At 40.3% G+C, this 26,141-nt stretch overlaps 1 protein-coding gene across 2 annotated transcripts in view; it reads right to left on the bottom strand.

The window, feature by feature from the left end:
• Positions 1-26,141, bottom strand: part of CACNA2D2 (calcium voltage-gated channel auxiliary subunit alpha2delta 2) — a 423,504-nt gene that overhangs the window by 203,423 nt on the left and 193,940 nt on the right. For both annotated transcript variants that reach the window (XM_031958716.1, XM_031958707.1), the window contains exon 3: positions 18,943-19,059. In XM_031958716.1, the coding sequence (XP_031814576.1) occupies positions 18,943-19,059 (117 nt within the window). The remainder of the gene's footprint in view (positions 1-18,942; positions 19,060-26,141) is intronic.

Below are 26,141 nucleotides of genomic sequence, written 5' to 3'. Positions count from 1 at the left end.
AGATCAATCAGTAAATGACAGCTGGACATGGGAGTGCTCTGGACTGGTAAGAGACAAAGGAAGCTGGGACGGAGGTCCTGTGCTCTGAGAGTCCTCAAGTCAATGGAAGAAGATAAGGCTTCTGACCAGAGAAGACCCAGCCTTGTGGAACGCATGAAGGAAGAGATGAAGTCCTTGGTTCCTATTCAAAGGAACGAGAGGCTAGCCAGGGAGTGAGGAATTCTGCATTCATCTTCTTGGTCTTCTAACTCTGTAGCTAGTCCCTTCCCCTTTCAGAGATCCAGTTTCCTCATAGAAATGATGATGAAACAGCATGGCACAATTTATAGAAATGCTGCATCAGATTTGGAGAGATCTGGGATGTCTTTCTGCCTCTGATGTATCCTGGCTATGGGATATTGAGTAGGTTCTTTAACCCTTAGATAGATAATTCTTTAAAACTCTAAGTTGCAGAGACGGAGCTGACCTGTAATGATAGAGGGAGTATAATCATAGCTCTGGGTCCTATACCTATCCCAGAATAATAGCAGCTAACAATTTGTATGACAACATATAGCATTTATTATCTCATGTGACCTTTACAATAATTTTGCAAGCTAGGTGCCATTATTATCCCCATTTTTACAGATGTGGAAACTGAGGCTGAGAGTTTAAATGACTAAAGCAAGTAAATAGCTGAGGGAAGGACTCCAGGTCTGACTTCAGGTCATAACTCTCTTCACTGTGCCATTATGCCATTATTCACTAGGTCACCTAGTTTTATGGGAGTAGTGGGTAAAAAGCCAACTTTCCTAAGTTTTGGGATTGTCTCTTAGTGTCCTTCCAGCTCTGATGGATGGCCTAAGGTCTGGCTATACTGATCCCTCCTCACCTGCCCTTTGGCCAGGACTCTAAAATTATTTGTTATTTTTGGAGAATTCATTCAGAAAAGAAGGGAAAGCTTACAAAGAAAGTAAGACTCTAAGGGGAAGCAGGGGAGAGGGCAAAGGTAGAGGAAAAGGGAGAGCCCCCTCTCCTAACATCACCCTCTTTTCCCCAAGTAGGAAGCATAAAAGGACAAGGAAAGACAAGGCAGGAACAACTCCTTGGTGGAAATGCTAGTGGCCCTGGGGAGTTGTTCTCCTTCATTTCATTCCATCTTGTGGATTAGGAAAATTAACCATCCATCTTTTGCAACAACATTTCTCTCTGTTAAAAGAGCTCAAATGGGCCCAAAGGGTCTCTAGGGAGGAAAGGAATTTTAAATATGGCAACCAAAGACCCACAAGAAGATCCTCATCTTTGATTGAGCAACAACACAGGCCATTGAGTGTTCCCTTGCTGGCAGACCTTGGTTTTCCTTGGACAATAAAACTTGTGATTCCCTCTGACAGAGCACTCCCAGGACCCTGACATTGTACTAGCATCTGTATACCACTATATCTGCCTCTTCTGCATGTGAGTCCATCCTGCCAGCTGAAGATGTTGCCTGGGACTCCCATAAGTGGAATGGGTCTCACAGTTAATCTCTAGTAACGGTGATGGACGGTACTGAACTATCCCAAGTCCTCTCTTGCCTTTCTTATGAGTAGTGAAATAAATTAAGACTCAGTCTTATCAGGGTCAGGATTCTGTCTATGACCAGTGTTAAGGCTTATTCTCTAGCCAGAGTTAGGGCTGACTTACTCTGGAACTTGTGTCAAGTTTAAGTCTGGGCGAAACATTGAGGAATGGATTCTATGATCCCCACCAAGAATCCATCCATAGGTTAACCACACTTTTCCCCTGACTCTCCCATTTGTTTAGTGAAAACTTCCCCCTGGGAAGGGTCAGGCTGAATTACTGAAAACTATGAATTAATAAACACCAATAACAGTGACTATAGCCCACACTTGTGGACAGATTTAAAGATTATAAGTGTTCCACATTTATCCTCTCACCTCAATCTCCCCACAGCCCAGTAAGGTAGCCTGGACAGGGATTAAGAGCTACATTTTTCAGATAAGGAAATTGAGGCTGAGAGAGGAAATATCATTTGTTCAAGCTGAAGGTTCAAGGTAGCAGCAAAGTCTGGACTAGAATCAGGTGTCCCTTCCACACCCCACAGATCCTTTCCATCCTCCAACATTCCCCATATACAAAAGCCTCCTGTTTTACTACTTTCAATCCTACCTTATCTAACTATGCTAACCAAGTGCTGACAACCAGGAGTCCTTGAAAACTTACTTTAATGAATAGATAGGAATGATTTGTAATTAGCATATAGATTATAAAGTGCTTGAAAATGGTTTATTCTCTTCAGCAGACTAAACATTCCCCTCTGAAATCCTGTGTACAATAGGAGTTTGCTCAGCAAACTCTTCTTTTGGAGATAGGACAAAGGTACACACTTTGAAGCGCCTGCTACCCTGATGGAATTATTGCTGAGTTGAAATAAGTGGGCTCTGAAATAATGATTTAGGTTTAGAACTGGTAACTTAGGGACTACCTAGTTGAGGATGGGCTGGTCTGGTCTATATTTTGATCAATCATTTAATGTAGGGCTTCTTAAACTTTTTCCACTTGTGACTCTTTTTCACCCAAGATATTTTTATGTGACTCCGGGTATATTGGTATATAAAATAAGTATATTAATCAAATATTTGCCATTTTGCAATCCCCCCTTCTGTTATGTTACCCCATATGGAGTCATGGCCTACAATTTAAGAAGGTTTGATTTAATGAGCCCTAAGCAATAATGGGCCCAGGGCATTGGCTGAATCAATTCTGGGGGCTTCCTGCTTTTCTAATGCTGGACCCTTGAATGACCATATTCTGTTCCCCAAACACAAAGGTTTTCTCCTTTTCCCTTGACTATTGTCCTCAGAGACCAAACTCTTTCTGTAGTCTAATTGTAAATCTTCTCAGAAATTTAGGAGTACTATAAGGTGTCCTATCAGGTTTGAGATGTGACTATTGAGGTCTAAGAAGTGACTTGCTCAAGTTCACACAGCCGTTGAGAGCTAAGTCAGAACCCAGGCCCACCCTAAAGCCCCTCTCTGCACTGGATTGCAAAGAAAAATGAGGGGAGGAGTTCCTTCTAGGGAGAGCACTGCTGGGGAAAACAAGAGTGTGGGGCAGAAATGGGTATGAATTGATGTAGTTGACTTGGCATAAGGAAGAGCTGAGTTTGAATTCTCCTCCTCCTAGCTACATGACCCTGGATAGTAACTTAATCTCTCTCAGCTTCAGTTTCTTAATTTGTATAATGTGGTTAACAATAGCACCTGCTTCACTAGGTCCGTAGAAAGGATCAAATGAGATATCACATGTCGGATTTGCAAAAGCTCTACAAAAATATTACTTATTATTTCTATCATTGTGTATCAGGGGAAAAGAATAAAGGATGAATGTAGGAGTAACAGCTCAGTGCAGTGGAAAGCCTGATGGATTTGAAGGCAGAGGGACTATTACACATTATCTGTGTGACCCCGAGCAAGTCACAACCTCTCTGAACCAGATGAACTTTAAAGCCTCTTCTAGCTCACGATTTAAGAATCATCAGGCTAGTCCCAATGATCTTGTGATGGAGAGAGCCATCTGCATCTAGAGAGAGGGCTATGGGGACTGAGTATGGATCCCAACCTAGTATTTTCACTTTTTAAAAATTGTTGGTTGCTTATATTTTGTTTTCTTTCTCATTTTTTCCTTTATGATCTGGTTTTTCTCATGCAGTGTGATAATTGTGGAAATATATATAGAAGAATTGCCCATGTTTAACATATATTGGATCACTTGCCCTTTAGGGGAGGGAGGAAGGGAGAAAAAATTTGGAACACAAGGTTTTGCAAGGGTGAGTATTGAAAACTATGGATATGTTTTGAAAATAAAAAGCTTAAAAAATTTAGGAATCAGATCATTTAGTCCAAGCCGGTCATTTAACAGGTAAGGAAGAAGGCCTAGAGAGGAAGAAGAGTCCAACTGGACTTATATGATCTGGTGAAAAGATGGAGCACAGATTGTGTGCTTCCTCCTGACCTCATCATACCTGAAACCCTGCAGACCCATGGGATCTCATCCATAAAGCAGAAGCCAAGCCCTCAGTGTAATGAAGCCTTCCGAAGCTGCTATGAATTAATGAATCTTTTCCATTAGGGATAATTAGCCCCGGACCAGGGCTGAAGAGGCACTTCAGAGAACCGGACATACTCTTTCAGTTGCTGCCAACCCAATGAGGCTCTTTCATAAGCGCTCTGGCTCCTTCTGAAAATTCACAATTCCCAGGCCTAGAGACCTCCCAAACTCCATCTCCACACAAGCCTTTGGATTCTTTTAAATCCATTTCCAAGATAGTTCTCCCAGGAATTAGAGAGGCCAGAGATGGCCACACTAACACAAAAGGAACCATTTCTGAATGATGCAGAAGCCTTCTGAACATAATGGCCCCATCGCTATGGAAAAGTGAGTCAGGCCAGTGAAACATTTAAAAACACACAAAAGTGAGCAGAAGAAAGTTCAAAGGGGGCACAGACAAGCAGAGCAGTTTTGTTGCTATTGTGTTAAATCTGATAGAAGCTTGAAAGTGGTAAATAATAAGAGTTCACAGCATCATAAGAAAAGTCAGCCAGACCTCAGGCTCAAAACCACTTTCCTTAACTCTACCCAGCCTGGCCCACAGGACACAGTATCTGAGGAATTAAAAGGAACCTTATGTTCATACAAGAATACAAGCTTTTATCTAGTCAGGGGTCCTCAAACTATGGTCTGCTAGCCAGATGCGGCAGCTGAGGACGCTTATCCCCCTCACCCAGGGCTACAAAGTTTCTTTATTTAAAGGCCCACAAAACAAAGTTTTTGTTTTTACTATAGTCCGGCCCTCCAACAGTCTGAGGGACAGTGAACTGGCCCCCTATTTAAAAAGTTTGAGGACCTCTGGTCCAGATTATACTTCATGATCCTAAAAAGTGTCAACCACATCATCTCATTTGAAACTTGCAGCTGCCTTCTTAGACAAGTACATCATTAGCTCCCTTTTCTAGTGTGATCCCAAAACTCACTCAGGTAGCAAGATCTATGCCCAGGGCTTCTGACCCCAAGTTCATGTTTTTTTTCTCATTATACTAAACTGCCACCAAACTCATCATTTCATGAATGAGGAAAGAGACTGAACAAGGCATATTGGCTCACCCAAGGCGATGGACCAAGTGATAGAGATAAAACTAGAAGGCAGGTCTCCCAATGTCTTGTCCTGGACACTGTTGCAATGAAATGAAGGTTTATTCTTTTTTTCTCTTTAATATTTTGGGATTCAAAATTGACAGACTCTGGCCGGAATACTTTGGGTTGGACTTCAAGAAAAGTTAAGCCAATAGAACATATTGTAGGGAGGTTTCCATCTTTAGAAATCATTCAATGAAATGTCAACAGTTTTACTGACCGGCTTTTGGAGGAGTATAGTGGAAAGACTTTTAAAAGAAAGTTAGAAAATCCAGGTTCTGGTCCTGGCTTGGCCACTAAGTCTCTCAATGAGGGCAGGCAAGTCCTCTCTCTTCCATGAGTCCCAGTTGCTCCTCCTATGAACTGGCAAGTCTTGCTGGATCTTCCCAGGACAATGTGAGTAGATTCAAAAACATTTAAAAATTGTAACAAGTTAGACCCACGTAAGGAATTATTATTGTACTTCAAGGATCTATGATTTCACTGGAATGGATGTTCTTGCGTCAGATGTAGATGTCTTTCATGTCATCACAAGTTGCTTTGGCCCAAGTTTTTTGTTTTTATTATTTATTTATTTATTTCTTTAAAGTAGCCAACACTGGTGTCTGGCTTCTGCACTTAGCTAAACTGGATTCAAATTACAGCCACACATTCTGCCACCGGGCCCCTTCTACCTTGGTGGTATCTGCCAGAGTTTCCATATTCCTAGCCCAATTCTTAAGAACTGAGGGTCATTGCCATCTCATTACAGGGCATTAGTGGAAGCGTTATTATTACTGTCAAAGATAATATTAATAAAGGACTAAGCACTCAGTTGGGAAGTAGAGACCTTCTCCAGCATCCATCAGCCTTTTCTGCCCCTGCTGAAATCAGTGTAAAATCCAGAGTGGGTGTAGGGCTCAGGATTAGTGGGCACACAAAGAATCTGGATTGACTGGTGATGCTTCTCAATGATAGCTCTAGTGCCTGGGGCAAGCCACAAAATCACTATGAGATAAATCTGGAGTGATATAATTAGCAGGAAAGCTGTTATGAGCCAGGTTTTTACTGCCATAAATATACAGGGTATAAAATAGGAAATGGAGTCTTATCGTGGCTGTCACTCAGTTCTGCAGGGTATGAAGAAGGCCATGGTGAGGGCCTGAGGAGTGCGGACTTAAGGCCTTAGGAGACCCAGAGTCAGGCCATCAGGAGCAGGAAAAAGATTCTTTCTCTCCCTCCCATTCCCCTCACTCTTCCTCCAACACCTTCCTAAGCTTGGTCCTGGGAGTACTCAGCATCCTTTGGTAGGATAAGGAATAAGTTGAGGGCACTACCATCCTTCCAGGCACCCAGATTCATAATCTTCAAGACATCTGTTTACAGATGTCCCTCTTTCTCTTCTCACACAGTTGCTACCTTTTTGCTAGGACTATTGCAATAGTGGGTTTTGTTGTTGTTGTTGTTGTTGTTGTTTTATCAAGTGGCTTGCCCAGGGTCACATGGCTAGTAAGTGTCTGAGACTGGATTTGAACTCAGGTACTCCTGGTTGGTGCCCTACCTACTACCTACCCATCTCCACATATCTGCCCTGTAATAGTCCTCCAGCTAATCGTCCTGCCTCAAATCTCTCTCCATTGTTTTTACGTAGTCGTCAAATTGATATTCTAAGCACATCTGCATCTGTCACTTACTATTCAAGAAGCTTCTGGGACTCCCTGTTGCCTATGGGACAAAATCTGAGCTTCTTGGTTGGACATTTTAAGCATCTTACTCCCACCTGACTGATTTCCCTTTATTAACCCTTCTGACTTCTAGCCACATTGATCTACTTGCTCTTGAAGGACAGTCTGCCCCATATTCCTGGAATGTTCTTACTTATAGTGGTTGGACAGGAAATGTTTGTTGAATGAATGAATGAATGAGTTAGTCACTTTGAGTGTTCTTATTAAGGTGTACATCTATTGTCATGTGACTCTTACATTTGTTAATCTCCCATATTACACGTCACACTCTCTGCCACATTACACATCACACTATCTGTCACGCTGCAGGTCACATTTTCTGCCATGTTGTATGTCACACTGCCACATGGAACATTATGCTGTCTGCCATATTGTATGCCCCCTCCTCCCCCCCGTGTTTGCCACGGGGCAGGTCCCACGGTCTGCCACATTGCATGTCACAGTGGATGGCCACAGTGTTAGGGGACAAATCTATCTTCCCAGTCAGACTTCAGACTTTCCTTCACTTACTCTGCTCCAGCCAAATGGAATAACATGCTGTCTGATCTCTGATTTTTGACCACCAATGGATCACTTGGTTTCTCTCTTTGACCTTGAAAGGACAATCTTCCTCTCCGGATCTCAGCTCCCTTCCCTGGACAATGAGAAGTTGGACCTTCACGGTTCTGTCCATCTCTGACATCCATGATCACATGAGGCAGACGTGAATCAGACAGGTCTAACCCAGCAAGCTGGCTTAGAATATGCACACAAGAACAGGGAGCTTATGATGCAAGTTCCAGTAATGAATGAGAGCCCAAGAAATGGTATGCACTAATGGCAGCAGCAGTCTGGAGGGGGGAGGGGTTGCTGCAGGGTCAGGCAGGGAGGGAACGCTTCCCAGAGTCGGTGAGCTTAGACATTATTCTCCTCAGACCCCATCAACAGTGCTGTGTTTACATCTGCCCACCACCTTTCCTGAAGGACACTGACAAGCTGGAGGGCGTCCAGAGGAACAACGAGCATGGTGGAGAGCCTCCAGCTTATGTCACCTGAGGAGTGGTGGAGGGAGGTAGGGATGTTAAGCTAGACAGGAGGAGGCTTAGGGAAGGTAAAAGCTATTTGCAAATCTTTTTGTCATGGGATGAGACTCTGCTTGGCCCCTGTGAACAGAACCAGCAGGAATGAGTGGAGGCTGCAAAGAGGCAAAGTGTAGGCTGGATGCCTACAAGTTATCCCAAAGTGGAAAGGGCTACCTCAGGGAAAATAGGTTCCCCTTCATTGGAAGCTTAGAAAAAAAGAAAGTGACCAAAACTCAGGTAGATTCTTGTTCAGGTAAGAGGTAGCCTAGATGGCCTCTGGGCTCCTTTCTAACTTTGAGAGCATGGCTGTCCCTTTAAACACAAAATTTTTTTATGACTGCCTTGGAGTCTTTTCTTATCCCATTTCCTCCCGTCCAATCACAGCCACTACCTTCTCTCTTGAGTATGCCCTGGATTCCCCAGCTACAAAGGACTCCTTCCTCTCTGATACTCTAAAGACATTTTGATGACTTTTCCTGTCTTTGTGAGTTCAAATCTGGACCTCAGATATTTACTGGTTGTGTGATACTGGGCAAGTCACTTGATTCTGTTTGCTTTAGTTCTTCATCTTTAAATTAATTGAAAAAAGAAATGGCAAACAACTTAGGTATCTTTGTCAGACAAACAAACAAACAAACCCTCAAATCTCAGGCTCAACTGAAAAAGACTGAAGAACGAGAAAAATGTTTAACTTGCATCATGGTTGTTTCTGTGCGTGGCTAATCCCCTCTACCAAATTGGAATCTCCTTGAGGGAAGAAACTCTGTCTTATTCATCTTTGTTTTCTCCAGGGATCACTAGAGGGTCCTTAACATAGTAAATTGATGGGTTCAGTGGTTTGAATCTAATAAAGTGACATTTAATAGGAATAAATGTAAAATTTTACACCTGGGTTCCAAAAAATCAATTGCATAAGCACAGGATGAGGGTGAAATAATTAGCCAGTGGTTTATATGCAAAAAATCTGGAGATCCCAATGACTCTCATTTTCAATATATGTAAACAATATAACATAGAAACCAAAACACCCCATATGATCTTAGGCCTCATTTTCCTGAGTGAGGATGATGCTCTCTGTTGAACCCTGCCCTGTGCTGACCACATCTGGAGCATTGAATAAATTCTGGGTGCCATGTTTTTGGAAGGACCTTGAAAGGCTACAGAGCATTCAAAGAGGTGTGATTGTGATAGTGAGAGCACTAGAAATTATGTGGTGGGGGGACTTACAGAGCTTGTTTAGCCCATGAAGAAGTTAAGATTTGGAGAGAAGATGATGGAAGTCTTCAAATATTTGAATAATTCTCATATGGAAGAGATTTGTTCTGCTCAGCTCGAGGGAGCAGAAAAATTAAGAGTGGAAGGTAAAAAGAAGCAGCTTTCAGCTCAATATAAGGAAAGAATTTATTAATAATCACAGCTATCAAAAAATGGAATAGGTTACTGTGGGGGTTAGTGAGGTCTTCATAAGTAGAGGTTTTAAGCAGAAATTGCATGAACACTTGATGGGGAAATTTGTTCAGGTAGGAGTTGTACCAGATCCCCTTTAAAGTCTTTCTAGCTCTGACATTCTACGAATAAATGTTCATTAAATTGTGTTTGTCCATCCTGCCTCCCTTATTTAGGTCAGAATTTTCTTGGAAGAAGATGTCATATCATTTGACAGTGAAAGTCCTCAGGGCCAGTAATGAGGTCCTGCACTCTGGTTCTCAGAGAGGATGATGAATAGCAAGTATAATACTGGTACTTCAGGACTATCCAGTAGGATGATTTCAGCCCCAAACACTTTTCTTCTTATTCAAACTCAGCCTGTTCTTTCCATTCCTTCTAATGCCCTTCAAGGTTCTATGGTAGGGAAACAATCTCTGGTCTGAGTCACTGGCCTGACAACTTATAAATTTTAGAAATCACAGGGATTGAAGGATTTTTTCCCTCTCTTCTCCTCCTCCTCCTCCTTCTCTTCTCTCCCTCCCTCCATCCCCCCTCTTCTTCTCCCTCTCCCTCTCTCCCTCCACTCCCTCCCTTCCCCCCTCTCTCTCCCTCTCTTTGTCTCTGTCTCTGTCTCTCTCTGTCTCGTCTGTCTGTCTGTCTGTTTTTCTCTTCTTTTTTTCTCTGTTCCGCATCCTCCCAAACATTTTCCTGAGATGAAGTTCTGTGCTCACGAGGTGGAGAAGGTACTGCTTACTGGGTGACATGGCTCTGGTAGGGAAAGGCTCTGCCAATAGGAAAAGAAGGGACTAGGGATTGATTAGAGAAGCAATTAGGCTAGAAGCAATGGAGGTGGTGAAGCAGAGAATGAAAAACTCGCCTTTGAAACCTGACACAGGCCAAGGCAATGACCTGTGTTCATGGAGGGCCAGAGGCTCCTCTAACTCTGGAAAGACCTTTTTCTGCCTTGATGGATCATCTCTGTGCTGGGAGGTGGGGGTAGAGAGAGGGAAGGCCCCTAGCCCTCATTAAGCATCAAGTTCTCAGAGGTTGCTCTAGACTTGATTGGATCCTGTGGGTTCATACCTCTCCTCCATTAAAAATGACAAGGAAGCAGAGAGAAGAGAAAGAATAGGAAATTGAGACGAAGGAGCAGGAAAGCAGAAAGACGAATGGATTTGGAATGGAGGTCCATTCTGCCATGTGTGAATGTGGGGATGTCTCTGAGTTTCAGTATCTCCATATGTAAGAGACTGGACTTGGAAAATCTCTGTTGTCCATTTCAGCTCCAAATCTATGTTCTCATGAATTGAAGGGCTTCGGAAAGGCAGAATGGGAAAAAAAGGAAAAGGGGAAAGAAAATGAGGAAGAAAGAAGAAAGGAAAAAGACGATCAAGGAGAGTAAAAAGTGATGGGGTGGGGTATTGGAGGGACACAAGGAATAATAAAGTGTATGTTTTACAAAATATAGCATGACCACTTGTGGTGACAGACTGATTCTGCTCTGAGTCCCTGGAGTCCCTCCAAAACTAGGCACTGCTGAGACCACACATCCCCCAATGCCATCTCAAAAAACTGGGGGTGGGAAGATAGTGGTATATTGATGGCTAACAGGGAACTCTCACTTACTAAAATTATGGTGAATTAGGTAGTTTCCATGGTGTAGTGTGGGAACGTAAAAATGGGCAGTTCCTCTCTTGTTGATTAATGCAGTAATCTATCATTGAATAATACACTGCATGCATCTGTGTAAATTAAAGCAGATGTAGCATTTAAGACATACAAAATGTCTCTCTCTAGTGAGCACAGGAGAAATATTGGATGTTCTTGTAATATACGTTGGGCGCTTGTACTCAGGAAGCCAATAAAAGAACCTGGAATACATGCTTCTTTATTTTTCCCACTCCAATCCTCCACCCTGATGCCTTTTCTCATGCTGGGATATTTTCTCTCTCCCTCTCTACCTTTTGAATTGCTGCTGTTGTATTTTAGTCATGTCCAACCCTGTGGACCACAGTATGCCAATAATGTCTATGGTGTTTTCTTGGCAAAGATACTGGAATGGTTTGCTATTTCCTTCTCCAACAGTAAAGTGACCTGCCCAGGGTTAATTGTGTTTAACTCAGGTCTTCCTGACTCCAGACTCAGCAATGTATCCTCGAGCCACCAAACTGCCTCTAACCCATACGCTGAAAGTTCCTATCCTTCTTTTAAAAACAGAGTACCTGTATCAAATTGCATGTCATTTAGGAAGGGAGGAAGAGAGGGATGGAAAGAGAGAATCTGGAACTCAAAATTTAAAAAAATGATGAATATCAAAGTTGTTTTTACATGTAATTGAAAAATATTATTCAAAATTAAAAAAAAAAAACTGTGAAAATGCCACCATATCTAGGAAACCTTCTCTGGCCCCTTCAATTGAGAATAACCTTCCCCCTCTCATATTGAATCAGATTTTTAATCTCTATTATATATATGTAAGTGTAGTTTATAGTAGAGTTCTCTATGTCCAAGGTTGAGGTCGGATATGACCTATTTTTTACTTCAATCTCAGAACTCAGCCAGTAGTTCTGTAGTTGGTGGGCACTAAGATTTGTTGAAAAAAAAAAAGAATGAATGAATAATTGTCATTTCAATGTGATTTGTGGTAGGGCCTTTTCTTCCCTTTGGGCCTCAAATGTTCCAGTTGTAAAATATTGTATTCTGCTTTTAAGGTCCTCTCTTCTAGTTTTGACAATCCCAGAATCTTGGAACTAGGAAATGTTTCAGCTTCAGGGGAACCATCTAGGCCAGCTTGGTCTGGATAAGAATCTATTCTCCAACATATTTGATAAATATAGTGTTATATAGCTCTTGCCTTAAGCTTTTCAGTTAGAGGAAATTACTAGCCTCCAAGATTACCCATTTTACTTTGAAAAATGCTTTAATTATTCTATCTTTCCTTACATTTAACCTACAGCTTCTTTTTTTCAAGTTTTACCCCATGTTTCTTTGTCAGTCCTTGAGGACCAAGTCTAATGCCTATTCCTTTGGTCCTTAAAATATTTAAAGATACCTAGATTGTTGTTCTCCTCTCCTCCTTGTCCTCAAGTTTTCTTTTCTCTTGTTAAAACACACTCAGTTCCTTAAACCAATCCGTCCTCATATGCCGTGATCTCAAGGATCTTCCCCATCCTGATTTCTCCTTCTAGAGGTTCTCTGGCTTATCGATATCCATCTTAAAACATGATGCCCAGAATTGAAAATAAATACTTCATATGCATTGTAACCAGGAATACTATGAATGTCTTTTTCAAATGCTCAGCTACCATCTAGGAGAAGTATATTTATAGTATTCCCTAATTTGCCGAGTCAAGTAAACAAGCATTTATTAAGCACTTACCATGTTCCTGGCACTGTACTAAGTGCTGAAAGTATCAATTCAAGTAGAAAGACAGCTCTCTGGGAACTTATAGTCTAAGAGGGGAAAGGCAACACATAAGAAGAAGCTAAAATGTGTGGGGGCACAGTAAAGTTGTCAAAAAAAGGAAGTGAGGTTAGTCTCAGATGACTTGTTTTATATGACACCATGATGGTGCTTGATGATCATTTCTTTCTTTACTAGATGTCCATTAATTCTCTCATTAATAATACATCATTTGGCCTTCAAGAATTGACATTAAGTTCATTGGCCTGAAGCCTTCATATTCCATTTTCCTCCCTCTCCCCTTTTAACAAAAATAATTGAGATATTTCCTCCTTCCCAAACTCCTCTGTGAGACTGGTTCTATTTGCATGTGGTTCTGAAAATGAAGGTTAGGCAGTTCAACATTTGTGCCCGACTTTAAGAGAACGGAAAGTTTATAAGATCACATAGGCCCTAGAAAGGGACCCAGCTCACAGACCCAACATCATCTGCATGAAAATGTACCTAAGCCTTGCTAGCCTCCGGGATGGCTCCTGTCCCCATAAATGGCCCTTGTGTCTTTTTGATAGACTCATTATAAACATCTGATTGTCTCTGATTAGATGAGACAATAAACTTCCATCCCAGTGTGGCTGCATTGTTAAACTCCCCTTCTGCAATCCCCCAATTAGAATTCCAGACCTGAGAGAGGGGATTTAAATTGGATTACTGGATGAGGTCCAGTGAGAGAGGAACAATGTGTTGGGAGCAGCATCAGCCCTTCTTCTCTCCTCTCTGCCCCTCCCACACATACTTAGACAGGCCCCCAAACACATACCATGCAAACCAGAGCCGCCAGCCAGGGTTTGATTAGGAGCGAATTAAAAATATAATTAAAACAAAAGCTTTTCACCAGCAATTAGGCAAGAAGTGGGAGAGAGAAGGGCTTGTCACGATTAATTAAGAGAGCGCTGAGATTAGACCTTTAAATGAATCTCCTGAGCCTTGTAGGTACCCTCTTCAAAAGCAGCAGACTTTGGTTCCCATTGTCTTTCTGGGTGACTACAGGTAAGAGAGGAAGTGACTACATGGTCTCAGAACACTTAGGCAGGAGTGCCTAGAGTTGGGACTCTAGGATTTTTTCCTGGGAGTTCAGGTTGCTGGCTTTGCTGACCCTCAAAAAGTGTGATAAAAATCACCTCCTCTAAGAAGCCCTCCAGATCAAGCCAGTACTATTCTCTCACTCATCCCTCCAGAAGAATAGCAATAACAGTAAGGATAATAATTTCTACCCATATTACCCTTTAGCTTCCATATCTCAGTTTTTAAACTGACATTCATATAGCACTTTATGGTTTGCGAAATACATAAAGTCATTTCACTTGATCTTGACAACCACCTGGTATGTTAGGTACTAGAGATTTTATTATTATCATTTTATAAGGGAGATAATTGAATCCCAGTGAGGTTAAGTTTGTAGTTACACACCAATGAGTGATAGGTGGGATTCAAATTTTGATCCCTCCTAACTCCAATCCTGATGCTCTTTCAGGAAACTCAGGCCCAAAGAAGGTTGGTACCTGGCCCAAAGTGACAGAGTAAATTAATTGGGCAGATTAGATCCCAAATAATTTCATTCCCAATCCGTGGATGTGTTTAGCAGACTTTTGAATGGGAACATTCATACAATGTGTTTGGCTAGAGTCAAGGTTTATTTTGTGACAGGGTTAGAGATTAGTCCATGGCCTAGTTAGCCCTACAATCCATCCCTAAGATCAATCTCAGGAGAATGTAAACTCTGTGAGGGCAAGGACTGTTTTATATTTATCTCTATCTTCAGCACCTGGGACAGTAACTGGCACATAATGATACTTTATCAGTGCATACTGAATAAATTTTAATTCTCCTGAACCTAATAATTTAGCAAACATCCAATAACCATCAACCAAGGACAAATAAAATATTTGTCTTAATAGAGTGATTTAATACTCTCCATCACAGACTGATCTTCAATACCTGAAATGTCTTGAGTCCTTGGGAAAGGTAATAATACCATTGATAGTTTATGTTTCTAATGTGTCTTAACATTTAGAAAGGACTTTCATCAGAATGTACCTGAAAGGTAGGGAGGGCATTTTGTTATTCCCATTTTGCAGATTAATAAACAGATGGAAGCACTAGAGCCTCAAATTTTTGATGTAGTCTGGTATTCCTTATACTATGCTACTATTCTTTATCGATTCAGTGCTTTCCTCAGACCAAGCAAGCTCCTTGGTGTACAGAAAATCAGGGGATGGGTAGTGGCACCTATAGTAACATTGGTAAGAAGGGAAAACTAATATGACAGAGCTGAAGCCCACGGCATAGGGAGATAGCTCTTGTGGAGAGTGGGACCAACATCTGCCTCTCATGGAAGACTGAGAAGTAGAGAATGAAAGAGAGTAACTGACACAATCAGAGCCAGAAATGGAATAAAGAGAGGAGAGAGGCAGAAAGATGACAGAGAGAAGCAAAGAAAGACAGAGACATACCGAGAGATAACAGAGACAGAGACAGACAGAAGGAGACAGAGACAGACAGACACACACATAGAGACAGATACAGAAACAGAGAAAGAGAAAGAGTGAGAGATAGAAACAGAGAGAGAAAAAGAGTGAGAGCAAAAGAAAGAGAGAATGAGAGAGAGGGAGGGAGGGAGAGAGACAAGGAGGAAGGGAGAGAGAGAGAGAGAAAGATTGAGAGAGAGAGAAGGAGAGGGAGAGAGAGAGACAGAGAGAGAGAGAGAGAGTGAGACACAGAGAGAAACAGAGAGAGAGAAAAAGAGTGAAAGCAAGAGAAAGAGAGAATGAGAGAAAGGGAAGGAGGGAGAGTCGGGGGGAAAGGGAGAGGGGGAGGGAGAGAGACAGACTGAGAGATAGTGTCACAGAAAGGCAAAAGAGATGAAGAAAGACATGACTTACAGAGGGAAGATAGAAGAGAGACTAAGATAATGAACAAGGCCAGATGGAGGGTGAGGGACAGAAAGGGAGATGGAGAGACTGTTTATGACAGGAGATAGGGAAGGTAAGAAGAAAGAAAGAATGTGAGAAAGATTATTGAAGAGATAGAGAGGGAGAGAGACAGAGATAAAGGAACTGAGAAAGATACAGAGTAGGAATGCCAGAGAAAAGACTGACATTTCACTTTCCATCATCTTTCCCTTCTCCCCTGCTGTTTCTGTCATGCTTCATGATCTGCATTCCTGCCCCTGATGGTCCTCAGCCCCTGCATGAGTGCCCCCTCCCCCTCCCCCAGCAGCACCCCTGCTGCTAGTCAGAAATGGGAAAGCAGAGGTGGGAGGTGCGCTGGTCCAGCTCTGGCTGGGAAAAGCGGGGAGCAGGATATGGGCTAAAGGGTTCAGGTCCCATCACTGCTGCTGACTGTCTGTGACCTTGGGCAAGGTCATCCCTCTATCTGGGCTTCAGTTCTTCCTTTTGCAAAAAGCAGAAATTGGACTAGATTGGATCTAAGAGCTCTCCTAGCTCTGACATCCTCTGGCTTTATGTTCTAAGATTTCCTTTGGACCTTCCTTTACTGCTTCTTGCCTCTCCTCTCCCCCTCATCAGACCCAATGTCCTCAGGGCCTGCCATGTGAACACAGGGAAATATCTACCCAGACTTTTCCTTTCTTTCTCTCAGGTTATTCTGTCTTAACTTCCATTCCTGGAAAATGAAATGACCTCAGGTCCAATGACATGCAGAGACCATGTCTAATGTGGGGTTTGCCTCAAGCTGAGACCTCTGGAAGTCAGCGGAAAAGACAATAATGTCTGATTTAAGTGGTGACTGTGAAAGAGAGGGAAAATAATCAGGCATGAGCCAAATATGCCTAGCAAAAATTTTAGGATACTATTGATTCTAAACGGCAAGGAGAAGAGGGAAGAAGACTTAGGAGGGTCCCTCTCATTGCATAAAATAAACAAAATCCCTTCTTCTTCCTGAAATCCTTCTTGGATTTTAGCACCTATAGATAAGGAACTAGAAGGAATCCATTGATCAGAGATCCAGAACTTGAAGAGATCTCATAGCTCATTTAGTCTGATGGGGAAACTGAGGCACATAGATATTAACTGAATGCCCAGGATTATATAATTAATAAGCATTAGAGTTGAAATTTGAATCCAGATCCAGATTCTAGAATAGATGCTCTTTCCATAGTACACATTGGCATTCCTCTGAGTAAGCACTGCCTTTTACTGGCTACTCTTCAAAATGTATATTCCCCTGGAAGGGGATAAATCAACACTATCCATTTAGTTACTTCTACTTCACAGAAACTAGTATAATCAAAGCTTCCTCTCTGATGCTAGGCAAAGATGGGGGATGCTGAGAAAGTCAGGAATGAGTGCTGGAGACAAACTCTCAGACATGTTTATTTATACTTCTCAGTTTTTTGGTACTAAATGCTGCATATATTTTGGTGAGGTAGCTAGGTGGTGGCTCAGTGGATGGAGACTGAAATTTAGAATTAGGGAGACCTGAGTTCAGATCCACCCTTACACACTTACTAGCTGAATGATCCTAGGTATATCATCTAACCTGTTTGCTTTAGTTTTCTTAACTGTAATATATATACATACATATATATTATATATATATAATTACTGAGTATGTATAATAATAGTGCCTGCTTTAGCTTTCTTGTTATATATATAATAAATGAGTATGTATAATACCTGCTTTAGTTTTCTTAACTGTAATATATATATATATATATATATATATATATATAATAAATGAGTATGGATAAATACACCTGATTTAGTTTTCTTAACTGTAATATATATATATGTATGAATATACATATTTATGTATTTATGAATAATAAATGAGTATGTATAATAATAGTATTTACCTTCCAGCACTGTTGTGAAGATCAAAAGAGATATTTGTCAAGCACTTAGCCCAGTGCTTGGCACATAGTTCTTAATACATACTGTTTCCTGTCTTCCTATATGCTTTGGGGTATATAACTAGCCATGGTACTTCTAGGTCAAAAGGTATAGACATTTTAGTTACTTTCTTAGCTTAATTTCAAAGAGCTTTCCACAATGATTAAACCAATTCACAACTCCATCACAAATACATCAACATGTGTGCCTTTCCATATCCCCTCCAATAATGGACTATTCTCATCTTTTGTCATATTTGCCAACTTGCTGGGTGTGAAGTAAAAACTCAGAGTTGTTTTGATTTGGATTTCTTTTATTATTGGTGATTTGGAGCATTCTTTCATATGCTTGTTGACAGTTTGCAGGTTTTTTTTTTTTAACTCTGTTTATATCTATTGACTACTAATCTATTGGAGAATGACTTTTAGTTTTACATATTTTGTGATATTTCAAAAACTGATCTACTAGCTGTGTGATCTTACTTAATTCCTGCCTTCTCAGTTTCCTCACTTGTAAAATGAGAATAATAATAGTACCTCCTTTCTTCAGGTGGTTGTGAGGTACAAATAAGACAGTATAACTAAAGTACTTTACAAACCTTTTCCAAGTGCTATATCAATATTTTTTATTGCCCATGGATATCAGACACTTATCAGAGATATCATATATATATATATATTTTTTTGCATGTTTTAATTTTCTATACATTTTCTTATTGAAGCAACACAGTAAAGCGTATAAAGCAGGCAGTATTTTCATGGAAAAACTGAGACACAGAGAAAGACAATGACAGTTGAGTTAGTGGTAGGACCAGGAGCAGGGGCTTCTAGTCCAGATCTCTTGGAATAACTACAGCCTAGTTTCTCAGTCATCAGGGACCACATCCTTCAAAAACAGCAGAGAAGAGCACGTGTTCACAGCATCACTTGTCTTCAAGCACATGCTTGTACCCATAGATAAGATAAAGAGTTTCCTCATCATGGCCTCCAAAGTGACCCCTGGAAGCCATGACCTTGAAACAGATATCATGAAAAGGGAAAATTTTCAGAGAGGAAAGGACTTTGTTCTCTCATTTGTATCATCGGTATATATAAAACAGCATCTACTTTCCAGAGGCATTGTGAGGATTAAATGAAATAATAGTATATATTAAAAGTTTTACAAATCTCAAAGTGTCAAATAAACAAAAAAATAAGTAGCTGAATAAATAAATTAATATGATACACTGTCTTTCTTCTTACCTTCAGAGCCCGGACCTTCTTGGCCAGTAGGCCCTCAATATCTCCTGCCACCTTTTCCACAAGTTTTTGGGGGACGTTCTCCTCAATCTCAAACAAGTTTCTGTTGTCCTTGTAGATCTGGAGAAGAAAGAAAGATGAAGAAAGTCAGGATAAAACAGGAAAAGATAAATTTCTGGATTGGGGCTTTGGCTCTCTGAATTTTTTAAATTTTTCTTAAAAATAATAGCTTGTATTCCTGTAGTGTGATAAGGATTAAAACTTATTTTTCTTGCAATAATTCTGTGATGTAGGTAACAAGTGATTACTCCTATTCTATAGGTGAAGAAACTGAGATGGATGAAAGGGATAAGGGACAAGGGCAAACATATAAAAAAAAACTTATTAAAAGGGCAAAGCTTATAAAAATGAGCACAAGGATTCCTGACTCTATAGAATCACAGAATTTCCAAGTTGAAACAAATGCTGGCGATCATCAAATCCAACTAACTCTTCTCTGACTTTCTTTTTCTGAAATCTTTCATGGGTTGAACTAGCTTTTTCTTGAAGATTTTTAATGAGAGAGAACTTACCACCTCCCAAGGTAGCTTATTCTACCATTGGCTAGTTCTGTTAGGAAGCTTTTCCTCACAGCAGATGTAAATTGGTCTCTTTGTAGCTTCTACCCTTTGCCCTTAATTTTGTTCTTTGAAGTCAAGCAGAACAAGTCTCCTTGACAGATATTTAAGAGTTTGGAAGACAGCTATCATGGGATCTTAAAATCGAATGTTCTTTTTTTAGGCAACTGAAGTTCTGGAAAGAAAAACAGTCCTTATGTCTCTTCACTCATGATCATAGGTGTGATTATGGCTCACATGCTATCTACAGGTGAACATCACTTGGCCCATATATGAAATTCTCCAGATGAACCGAAGAAGTGGTGATTCTTATTACAAAAGATTTCTCTATTTCAAGAGTGAGTTTATTTCAATGAATCTCAGTTTTTGTTTACAGGTACAGGACGACTTGATAGAGTGGGCGGTGGCCCTTGACCACTGCATATGGAACAATAATGAAGAGACACATGGAAAAATCATGAGGGGAGAGACAGTGGTTTGATTAACAAAGTTTTGACTCATACCCACACTACTTTCAGAATGCATAACCAAGAGGAATGTCCATATATTTTGATCTATTAGTATTTGGTCTATTTAAATAGCCCTTTAAACAAACCTAGGATCTCAAAGCCCTTTAAAAAGAGATATTCAGTACAGAGACTCCAACCTCAATGGTTCCTAATCAAATCCAAAGAAATATCTGCCAGGAAGGTATTAGCCTGCCCTGAAAAATTTTATAGGAAGATTTCACAACCCCCTGAGTCCACTTGTTCTACTATATCTTACTCCTCACAGATGGTTAAAGCCTTTTTACAATCTAATCTATTTTATCCTTCTGGAGATCACATGGTTGGGGAAGGGTAGATTGAGAGGATTAGTCTGGCTCCTTTGGTGATCAAGGGTATATGGTTATGAGATAGCTGTTTTAGGTTTCAGCATGGGGCTACAGTTAAGGGTGAATGTATGATTCAGGGCTCAGTCTGACCAGGAGCAGAGTTTTTGTTTGGGTCTGTAGTTGGGTCAATTTGTGGACAAGATCAGGGACCAACCTATGATTAGGGTTAGGGGCTTAGTCTGTGGAGAAGATTAGAGATGAGTCTCTAGTTGCTGTGAGGAGAGGAAAGATGACTCTTTATAGTCCTTTGCCCCCACTGGAGAAACATCTCAGCAAATACATCTTGTTTACAGAAAACCTGGATTTTAATCTCAGCTCTTCCACTAATTTGCTGGATGAACTTGTGCATTTTACTTCTTCTAGCCTAGTTCTCTCAATTATAAAATGAAGTAGTTAAACTAGTTGATTTCTTTCCCAATTACTTATATTGGCATCATTTCTTTTTACATCAACTTCATTTCTAAATATCTCTCTCCTCTACCCATCTCATAATGCCCAATGAGAAAGAAAAAGTCCATTTCAGAGAAATCATCGAATTAATCAGTGATATCTGATATGATGTTTGATATTCTGCCCTTGAGGACTAGTTGATTTCTAAAGTCTCATCTAGGAATACTCTTTTATAACTCTGGGATTCTAGTACTATCATCTTTATAAGTAAGTTTTTTTTGATGTATTACATACAGGCTTTCTAGGACAAGAAGCAGAGTTTAGAAAATCCTTCCTTCTTTGGCTCTAAATAATTGGGGGAGAATGCAGTGGTCTTTCTTAATTTCTGATCTCCTACTCTAGCTATTTTCTGGCTTTCCTTCTTTACTGTAGAAAAGAGCAGAAGATTCTGCTAATGAATACATCTGTCACACATCTGTTTCTCCTTCTTCATAGAAGATAGGAGGAATGAGAAACAACATCAAAACGATGTAGAGCTTGAAGAGACTGGGAGCTTAGATTAGAACAGAATATTAGAGCTGGAGTCTGGTGTCCCAGAAGTCACAAACACAACATTTTAAAGGGAGGAGCTCTCTGTTAAAATAGAGAGAGGAGAAATGATTTTTCTAAATACACAGAATAACTGGGATTCCACCTAAGTCACCTAAATCCAAATTCCCTTCTTTTTCTTCAAAAAAAAGTTTTTCTGGCGCTTTTTAAAAACACAATTATGGCTTCCCAGTATTCCTCCCCATCTCCAAGAACATCTTTTCTTATAACAAAGACAATCAGTCAAGTGAAATAGAGAGATAGATAATGAGTGAGTGATTGACTTTCAACTGACTGCATGTACCACAATCTGCAACTGTGGTTCACTACCCCCTCTATTCAAGGGAAGGAGCTGTGGTTCATTATTCATTTTCTGGAACCAAGACCAAACTTTGCATATAATACAAATTCTACCTTTTTTTAGTGGTTTTATTTTGTTTATGATTGTCATCATTATTATATTTTTTGTTCTCTTGACTCCGCTGACTTCATTCAGTTCCAAATGCCTGTTTCTGTGTATTCATATTCACTATTTCTAATGGCACAGCAGTATTCCATTACATTCATATGCCACATTTTTTTTCAGCCATTCCCCAATAAAGGAACTTTGGTTCCAGTTTTTTGTTACTCCAAAAAATGCTGTTCCAAATATTTTGGAATATATCCAATTCAATCCAATTCAGTTCAGCAAGCATTTAAGGCACTGGAGAGACAAAAGCAAACAGTTCCTTACCTTCAGGGGCTTATGTTGGACTGATGTGTGTGTATGTGGTATATATGTATGTGTGTGTGTATGGGGTGTGTGTGTGGGTACATTCATATAGAGAAGTACTGTAAACACAAAATAAATACCATTCTAATACAAAGTTAGTTCAGGGGAGAAAGAGAATAGAAATACCTGGGGGAGCAGAAGTAGGGGTCCAGGAAAGGACTCAAGTAAAAGAGGGGACTGGAGCTAACTTTTGAAGAGAACTAGGGATTCTAAGAGGTAGAAGTGAGGAGAGAGCATGTAAGCAAGAGGGGGCAGCTGAACTGATAGTTTCATTGATGTAGGGAAGCTCCTTCCACCCATGTGAACATCAACCAATGTTCTCTGACTTAATGTTGCCTGGGGGCATTGTGAGGGTATCTGGTTTGCTGCAGGGAATAACCAGTATGTGCCAGAGGCATGAATAAAACCCAGGATGTCCTGAGTTGAAAGCCCACTCCCAGGGTTGCCACCCCGATTGTGGTGTAAAAAGCATACATTAACAACAGAACATTAAAAAGAAAGAAAAATGTGAGATATGCTACAGGAACTAAGTCAGGCAAATGTTATGGTTTTCAAAACAAAGGTACAGGGTAAACTTCAAATCCTTTGGTACATTTGAGTTTGCCTTCTGTCAAAGTTCTAATATTAAATTATTTGAGTGTATGTGGAAAGAGAACCATAACTACATCACAAAGAACCGTTATAGCTACATCAAGAATAGATAAATAAATGATAATGAATGGTCCAGTCCTTAGCACAGTACCTGGCACATACTAGTACATAATAAATATTGATTAATGCGGGGTTAATTAAGTGCTTATCATGTGCCATAAGTTATGTCTAGCACTAGGGAAACCAACACAAGAAAACAAGATAGCTTCTGCCTTCAAGAGCCTGACAGACTACATCAATAGGCCAAATAAGGGAAAATTTAACAGAAATTCTAAACAGGTTCAAGAAAACGAAATGCCAATGTACAGAATGGGGGAGACAAATGCAGATCTGTGGATTTTAGTGGACTTTAGGTCAATATTAGACAAAAAGGCATCTTTTTGATGCCGTGTTAGCTATAGGAGGTACAATATCTCCCATGAGAACTAGTATTTTTTTTTAACCTTCTGGGGTCTTGGTTCATAGGATAAAGACTCAGAACACTCATAGCTTCCTAGTGGCTTAAGTACAAAAGCCAGCCCATAAGGAAGCAAGGGTTTTTCTCTCAGATTTGACTGGCTTGCCAACATGGTCAATACAAAAGGGTTCGGAAGCTCAACTCAATGGAACCATGAACTGTATTCTTGCTGAGTGTCCTTTCCCATGCCATGACTAAGTAAATCTTTTGTTAATGGCTAGATGGTCTATGACTGTCTCATTTTGTTAAAATTCTGAGCCTGAAACACTAGGTCACTCTGAATAAGGTGTAGTTTACAACAAGAAAGCCAAGAAAGAAAATGTGATCTTAAGCTGCATTAAGAGATGGTTACCACTAGTTCTGTGACCCAATTATATCTGTTAGCTTCTGTCTCAGTTTCTTCATCTGTAAAATGAAGACTGAACTTGATGGCTTTCATGGCCTCTTCCAGCACTAAGACTGTGATTCTGTGATAATTGAGTTTTGATGTTCAGAATGAGAAAGATTTCTTTTTTGTTTTGTTTTACTATCATCTAGTTAAAGAATTACATTTGGTTCTAGGCAACACTAAATTGGACACTGACAAACTGGAGCACAATTATAATGGGATGATAAACATGGTGACTTTGCCATATAAGGATTAGCAGAAGAAGCTGAGATTATTTATCCTGAAGAGAGAAAGCAGGGGATTGGATTTAATAGTTGCCTTTATATATTTAAAGGAAAAATTAAAATTTGCCCAATGGGCAATATTGTAGGAGCAATCAGTAGAAACTTCAGAGGCAAATTTCAACTTAATGAAAACAAACTTACAAACAATTAGAGCTATCCAAAAGTGGAATTGGCTGCCTCAGGAGGAGGAGATTGGAGGAGCTTTTCTGAGGGCCCTTACAACTCAGATTGTGGGATTTTCCATTTTCCATGATAAAGCTGATGCAGGGAAGACACGTTCCTCAAGGTCTCAGACACGTTCTTCTTCTTATATTTTTCTTTGGTTGCTACAATCCCGGAGAGGTCTGAAGATATGAAGATTTTTGAAACTAGGAATGTTCTTCCCCACAGGAATAATCTTTGTGGTCTGGACCCCAGAATAATATCCCACGGGATTTCTTTAAATCACATGTTCCCTTGTCTAGGTGTCCAGGGATCAATAGGATCTGGGAGAGATTCTTGAATTAGATTATTCCCCATGGAATAATCCACATGGAAGACATTATTCAACTCTTCACCTCTGAGCATGCTTTAAAATAAAAAAATGGGTAGATAAGTCGAAGTGAAACCAAGGTCATCAATTCAACCAGAAAATCCTGATTCTCCTCTTGGAATTTGGCAATAGTCTTAAAGTTGGGGAATCTAACATACTGATGATGACTTCCAGAGCCCAGTGTGAGTGTGATAGATCTAGTTAAAGAACTCCATTCAGTTCTTGGCAACACATTTCAAGCTCTCAAACTAGAGTCTAACCTGGGGTATGGGGAAAGCTGTCCTTTCTGTAGATGGGGAGGTTTTCTTAAAGCTAAGAATGATGTCTTTCCTCAGGAATAATCTTTGTGGTCTGGACCACAATCTTCACTATGCTACACATTACTGATATATGGGAACTGCTTTTCCAACTTTACCCTTCTTGGGTAGAAGTAGAGTCAAAAGAACTCTCATTCAAATCCAAACTCAGTCACTTACTAGCTGGTGACTTTGGGGAAGTCATTTAACTTCTCTGAATAAATGAATAAAATAAGATTAGGGTAGATGAACCTCTAAGGCCCCATTTAGACTCTAAGCTTTATTAGCTTTTAAATATTTTATTTTATTTATTTAAAATCTAAATTATTAATTTAACTATTTAATATTTTATTTAATACTTAAATTATTAATTTAATATTTTAATAATTTAACATTTAAATCATTAATTAAATTATTTAATATTTTATTCTTATGTTATTTTAACTGTCACTTGATCCTAATGTCAACCCTGGAAATTAGGTGCTATTTTTATGTCTATTTTCCAGCCAAGGAAATTGAGGCAGAGGGGCAAAGTTGACTCACCTAGTGTCACAGAGCTAGTAATTGCTGGAGGAGGAACTCCAGCCTAGGTCTCCCTAGCTCCGGGTCTGGTCCACTAGTCCCTTACAATGTGCAGTAGTTGCTATTCTTTCCACTGCACCATGCTGCCTCTCAGAAAATCAAAAGGTAAATTCTGGCACAATTCATCTTTTATATATGGATTCTTAATTTCACAGACTAATTCCCAAAAGGTTTCCTTTAAATTTGGAGTTTCCCAGTGCATTTTCAATTGCCTTCAGTGCACATAAGTATAATGACAAAGACAGAGAGGCGGACATTTATGTCTGAGAACAGTTCTCTTGGGTAAAGTGAGAGATGTATTGGAAGAAAAGGAAGGGGCTGCATCTCCTTCTGATTTTCTGAGATCACATGAATGAGGCTTCCCCTGTGCCCAACAGCTACCACTTGGAACTTGGCACAGAATAAACTGGGATGTGTGAGATGGAGAATAGAGTCAGGAAATCTGGATTCCAGTTCCAGCTTTGCCGCTCACTCCCACAGTGCTCTTAGACAAACCATTCCTGTACCACAATCGGTTTTAACCCACAAAATAAATAGGTTGGACTCAGTGCATTCTGAGCATTATCTTTGGAATCCATGAGCTTGGAGATCCTCTCTTATTGCTTATACCCCAGAGCTTCTCTACAAGTGGATACAGTGGTTTCCCTGTGGAGGGCAGGAGCCCCTGACAGTCTTTTGTCTGTTCCCCCTATTTCCCCATCCCCAGACAAATGGTTTTAGAGGATCCTCAAATCAATGGAGCCCAGAAAGGAGGCTGGTGGGGATTGTCAT

The sequence above is a fragment of the Sarcophilus harrisii genome, chromosome 1 (genome assembly GCF_902635505.1).
Source record: "Sarcophilus harrisii chromosome 1, mSarHar1.11, whole genome shotgun sequence".
Taxonomy (NCBI): Eukaryota; Metazoa; Chordata; class Mammalia; order Dasyuromorphia; family Dasyuridae; genus Sarcophilus; species Sarcophilus harrisii.
This window is presented reverse-complemented; position numbering and strand designations above follow the sequence as displayed.